This window comes from Sinocyclocheilus anshuiensis, unplaced genomic scaffold (genome assembly GCF_001515605.1).
Source record: "Sinocyclocheilus anshuiensis isolate Anshui unplaced genomic scaffold, SAMN03320099.WGS_v1.1 scaffold220, whole genome shotgun sequence".
In the NCBI taxonomy this organism is placed as follows: domain Eukaryota; kingdom Metazoa; phylum Chordata; class Actinopteri; order Cypriniformes; family Cyprinidae; genus Sinocyclocheilus; species Sinocyclocheilus anshuiensis.
The window spans coordinates 791,622-797,556 of NW_015554086.1; the positions used below are offsets into that span (position 1 = coordinate 791,622).

General features: G+C 35.6%; 1 protein-coding gene across 1 annotated transcript; it reads right to left on the bottom strand.

Annotated features, from left to right (window-relative positions):
* Window positions 1–1,713: 1,713 nt before the first annotated feature.
* Window positions 1,714–5,631, bottom strand: nptx2b (neuronal pentraxin IIb). Its single transcript, XM_016461318.1, has 5 exons — window positions 5,021–5,631; window positions 4,006–4,225; window positions 3,442–3,686; window positions 2,355–2,534; window positions 1,714–2,119 (listed from the first exon to the last, which is right to left on the bottom strand). Exons 1-5 carry the CDS (start codon window positions 5,435–5,437, stop codon window positions 1,892–1,894), a joined length of 1,290 nt encoding a protein of 429 aa, XP_016316804.1. The 5' UTR covers window positions 5,438–5,631; the 3' UTR covers window positions 1,714–1,891.
* Window positions 5,632–5,935: the final 304 nt, after the last annotated feature.

Sequence of the window (5,935 nt, forward strand, 5' to 3'; positions counted from 1 at the left end):
TTATTTATTGTTATTGTATATATATATTTATTTATTTCTGTTAAGAAAACACACTAAACCACAAAGGAAAATATAGCAGCAGAAAAAAATGAAGACTAATAAAAAGACTTCTAAGCAAACTTTATTTTTCATTGGCAATCACAGGTTAGCAGTGTCAAGCAATCCCTGAATAATTGGCACGGTAAACAAAAAAGGCTTTTAAACAACATACGGGTATCCTGACATTCCATAACAAACAAAACAACACTAGATTACATATCTGAAAAATGCTTCATTTTTAAAAACGGTATAAAAATATTATAATATATTTCAAGAAACAGACCTTGCAACATAATTCACAGTTAATTAATTGTCTTCAAAATATCTGACAGTGTTAAAACATTCATAATCTTCAATGGGTAATTCAGTCAGTGTAAACAGAGATGGGCTTTAGACTCTAAAAAGAGTTGATTCTCAATATTTTTACATCAATATCTATTTATAAGAATCTATGACAGATTTTAAAAAGAAAGATTTATGGTGCTTTAACCACATTATGAGCTCATTAATGTGATTTCCCTCACCAAAGTCTAAATTTTAGACTGTCTTACAACACAAGATACAAAAGTGTTCCTCTTATATAATGTATGACCTTGTTCTTAAATAAAAACAGCTTTGTAATGAAATATTAGCATGTTACATTAGGCTCTCTAAGACCACAGGGCAACAATGCACACTCAAAGAGGACACAGAAAGCCATGAGTACACTCTTTTTTTTATCTAAGAACTTTTGCTGCGTTCACGCGATGTTGTGAATGATTGATAAACATTTCTAGATGACAAACCAGGATGTCCTATTTAGAGCTATTCATGTCCTCAGAATTGGAATTATTGGAGTTTCTCTAGCAACACTTAACACCAAAATTAATCTGTGTAATTTGAGTAATCAATAGATGAAACCACAATACAAAAGTTAATGAAAATGCCTTATTAATAGTCTTATAGTTTATTCAGTGGGGCATTAGAAAGTTATTCTGTGCTAACTCTGTACTAGCTACATTAAAATTATTTTTATTTACCGATTATTCTTGCATTATTAAAAAATGAACAGTAGTTGGATACATAGGAATTATTAAGATGAAATATTATGAAATAACTGTTTAACTACATTTTACTTCTGAAGCTGCTACCATTTTTAGTGTTTCCACATGACAAGTTAAAAAAAAAGTTTACAAGTTGCAATTATGAGCTCTACGATGACATGAACGCTTTTTACAAATCTCATAATTCTGGTAATTCCAACATGCCGTGAACGCAGCTATATTCTAACAGGATAAGCATACACATGTGTGATTTTGTCTGCACCAAAAAAGGTGACATGGTAATGTACCATGGAGTATAATGTAAATACACTGTACATAAATGAGAATAATTCAGTAATATGGTATTTATCAAGAGTACCATGGTAGTACCATCCAATACAGTACGTTTTGTAATGGCAATTTCCTTTAGCCACAAATATGTCAACTGAATATATCAACTGAAATGTTACATATACCTGCTTTTTGTAATCTATCCAAGAATATTTAAATATATCATTGATATAATTGATTTAAGTTGATTTTTCTAAACTATTGGCTACTTTTTGTTTAAGTGATTAATATTTTTTGAGGATAAAAAGGATTTAAAGGGATAGTTGACCCAAAAATGAAATTTACCCCATGATTTACTCATCCTCAAGCCATCCTAGGTGTATATAACTTTCTTTTTTCAGACAAAAACTCTTTTTGTATTCTGAAAGAAGAACTTCATACACACCTATGATGGCTTGAGGGTGAGTAAATCATTGGGTAATTTTAATTTTTGGGTGAACTATCCCTTTAATATCGTTCACTAATATCTGCAAACACCTTTAATTGTCAAATAGCCGATCTTCGCATAGCTCCAGCGGCGACTTTGATGCTCCACCAAACACTTCAATGTTACTGTCAGTCCAGGCCACCACATTCCCAGGCACGTAGGATGAGCAGTTTGACATGGCAATGATATCCGTGGAGCGCAGGACCCGATCCCAGATGTTAAAGTGGCTCAGTTCCCCCACAAAGGCCTGGGTTGCATCAAAGCGCCCCCCTACTACATCCTGTTGAGGCCATAAACGACAGGCCTCGTTAAGACAACAACAATAACCCCTTTTATTCTCTCTTAGAGGATGTGCAAGCTAACTCTACGACATTGTTTACTGCCTGAGGTCAAGTTTTATTTAAAGTGTAAAGTTCATGAGTCAGTAACAATGTTGTGCAGGGATGGCATAAAATTACCGATACAGTGTGACTATGCAGCAAAAACGGCTGTATCAGCTCTGCTTATGTTCTCACCTGCTCTTGGCCCAGGATGAGGACTCCTCCCTGCTTGATAGGGTGCCAGGGGGCCAGATTTTCTCCTGATCCCGATCTTTGGCCATCCTGGTAGGCTTCCCAAAGCCCATCCCTGGTAGTCCAAGTGATGCAGATATGGTGCCACCTCCCATCGCTCAGTGATAGAGGTAGTTGTGCCACCTATTTGACAACAGTAGGTATTACAATATTTTCTTTACTTCGTGAAGCACAAAGTGAGATCTTAAGTTTATTTTTTTCATACCAGAATTATACTGCCAAGATGTAATACAACAAAAAAGCAGCATACAAGTAGCCATATGGAGTTGTTGTGGATTTAAAGGTATAGTTCACCCAAAAAATATAAAATTTCTTATCATTTATTCATCCTCACGTCATTCCAAACCTGTAAAACTTTTTTTTTTCCTCTTCAGAAACACAAAAGAAGACATTTTGAAGAATGATGGTTTTGGTTACCACTGGCTTCTATTGTGTGGGAAAAATAAAAAACAATAAGAAAGTCATACAGAGTTGGAATGACATGAGGGTGAGTAAATGATGACAGAATTAGATTTTTTTGGGGGGTGAACTAACCTTTTAACTCACTGTACACTGATGATCTTCATTTACCCTCTCAAATCTCATTTGCGGTCATGTTTTTTAAACTTTCCATGTTACTTTTCCAGGTCACATGAACCCAGTGGTGTTAGGCGTCAATGACGTCAATCCTCACGCGATGTTTCTAGATGGTATTAACAACTCTGATACTTTTATGCTGCTTTTTCTTTTTTGGAGTTTATCAGTATAAATCACCATACATTACATTTTTGTATTATTTTTACAACTATTTATTACAAAAGAAAAAGTATGAAAGTAATTTCTGTTGTTAATAAACATAAGAAAACATTAGTTTTCTTATACATTCATTTTAGTATTATCAATGTCAATGTAGAAGGTATAAGCTAAATGATGATTATTAATCTGCAGTGTAATAATAGCAATAATAGTCATAATAGTAATAATAATCATCATCAGAGTCCTCATAACATTCAATGGCAAATTTGCATTTCTTAATACGCAGGTTCGTTACCTTGTCATTGATGAGCAGTTCTATTGGGTTATGGCCCCATTCGATCAGTACAATCTCATTTGCCTGTCCAGGCACTCCATAGGAAAACGGGGTTCCAATGCCGGGGCTCGAACCTGACTTGAGCCACATGCAGATAGTGAAGGTGTACATTTCTGGCAGGCTTTTCTTTACTTGTCCAAAAAGGTAATTTGTGCGAAGAGGAAGAGAGATCTTGAAATTCTCTGGTGATTTAAATCCAGCTCCTCCTAAAGTCAAAAAGTGTGATTTATTATTGTGTCATCTCTGGAAGAATGCAGAAATATGCTGACCGACCACAAAACAACCTGATTACCCCCTCGGCACTGGAGGGTAATGAAGTCCCTTTTAAATCAAACATTAAGAAAAATAATGTGGACAGCTATGATCAAGAGTAGAGGAGACCAAGAGGTGAACTGTAACACTATCATGAAGCACATAGTGCTAAATAGTTACAAACATTGAAATCAAATGTTTTACAACACTGCCTAGTCTCCTGTACTTGGGAAAGAAGAATGACTAGAGAACAAAAGAGTGTTTTGTGCAGACCTTTCTCCAGTTCAGAGATCCTGTTCATGAGAGAGTTGAGAGTACTGTCAGTGCGCTGGCGATGAGCGACGGTCTCATTATATAGCTGGGACTTTTCTTCCTCAAGCTCATTGACCTTCTTGAGCAGTTGATTTTCCAAGTCCTCCAGTCTACGCTGCAGTAGATTTCTCAGCTCATTAGGAAAGGAGGCACCAGAGATATTGGCTCGCATTTGCTGTTGCTTTGAAAAGTTAAACAAAAAAAATGAAAAGGTTACTTTTCAAAGATTCCTATATGCAGCTGACAGAATTATACAAATGATTTTCTTTGCCTTATAGGACTTATTCTATTCTGAGAACACATTCAGTTAGTTTCTTTTGTATGCATGCTTCTTTTTCATTTTTAATGAAAAACTACTATTTATACTACACCATGCAGTATAAATACAAATCCATTGAAAAAAAGAAAGTAAATACATTTCTGTTAGGGACTAAATAAATTGCTAGATCTCTAGGTTAAACGTTTTTTGAATGACACAGGTAAGTAAATGGCTACAAATATTTTTAAGAAATGCAATTGTTGATAATTAATGGAAATGGAATACACAAACAAACAAACAAATTAATTAATACGGTCAAAAAAGCTGTGGTTTCCCAAAAAATAGCCTACAATATGGCAAGACCACTTCATGTAAAAAAAAAAAAAATATATATATATATATATATATTGTATTAGAGTTAGCGTTCGTTCCATCATTTCACACATTCAGATTAACACCTGACATTTAAGTGGCACTGACACATTCCAGACATTTTGTCGCTTGGGGCATCGTAAGTAACTTTGGCATTTGTTGTTAAGGGATAGAGACGTACTAACTAATGAGATAATCCCTCTAAATCTTCAACGCCTCCACATAATTACCAAAATAGTCGTGGCAGAGAAACTACCGGCACAAATGTGATTTTAGTCATTTAATCTGCCCATTTATTCATGTAGAACATGACAAAACCTATACAGCTAAAATAAAACCTCTTACCTCTAGATTTTCCAATCGATCTTTCAGACTCTGCATGGTTTTTCCAAGAACGTCAATGGTGTCATTTGGATCTTTAGGCACATCATCCATTGTGTCCTTATTCATTTTCCTAAATGTTTCGGAGTCAGACTCACACCGTGACAGTTTAGACGTCAGCTCTTTAATCGTTCCCAACTGATTGGCAATTGTCTCCTTCTGTTGTAAGATGGTCTCGCGAAGTTGCATGACGGTGTTTCTCAGTTCCTCCTCCTGGACCGATGCGCTTTGAACAGGCAGAGACTGCACGGGGCAACTTGTATCCTTGTCAATGGAGACTGCAGTACATAGAAAGCGCTCACCTTTTTCATTCTGTCCATAGACAACTTTTACACACGTCAGTGCATAGATGCATATGAGTCCGGCGAGCGGATGAAGCATTTTGGAGCGATGTAATAAAGGCGCGCGGAGAGGTTCAATAATATGTATGCCAAAGTAATACTGTGTTGAATCGCAAAAATTATCTTAAACTACACATACCGAGTAAAACATTTTCATTCGTGGATATTAGTTATGATACCCTGCCCTTGAACACCTGACGCTAGTAGCGCTGCTGTGCTTACAAGAGCGACACAGTCAACAAATGAACGTCAGTGATTGGATGAATCTTATTGGATGTAGTATTAACGTCACTGGCCCTTGGAGTAGCTATAAAATAAAGTTCCTTAAAAAAAAAAAAACCCAGCAGTCTTAATCCAACACGTTAGCGAGAGAGTATTTTAACACTTAGTGCTTTGGGTCTGTGATTCTGTGATTTTATTTATAGCAGGTGGCACATTTTGTTTAAATGGCTGTATATATTGAGATAGCATGCTCATATAAATTTGCTATAGTTAAATTAGTTCAGTTTTAAAACTGATTCTTAAAAAAAAATTTCCA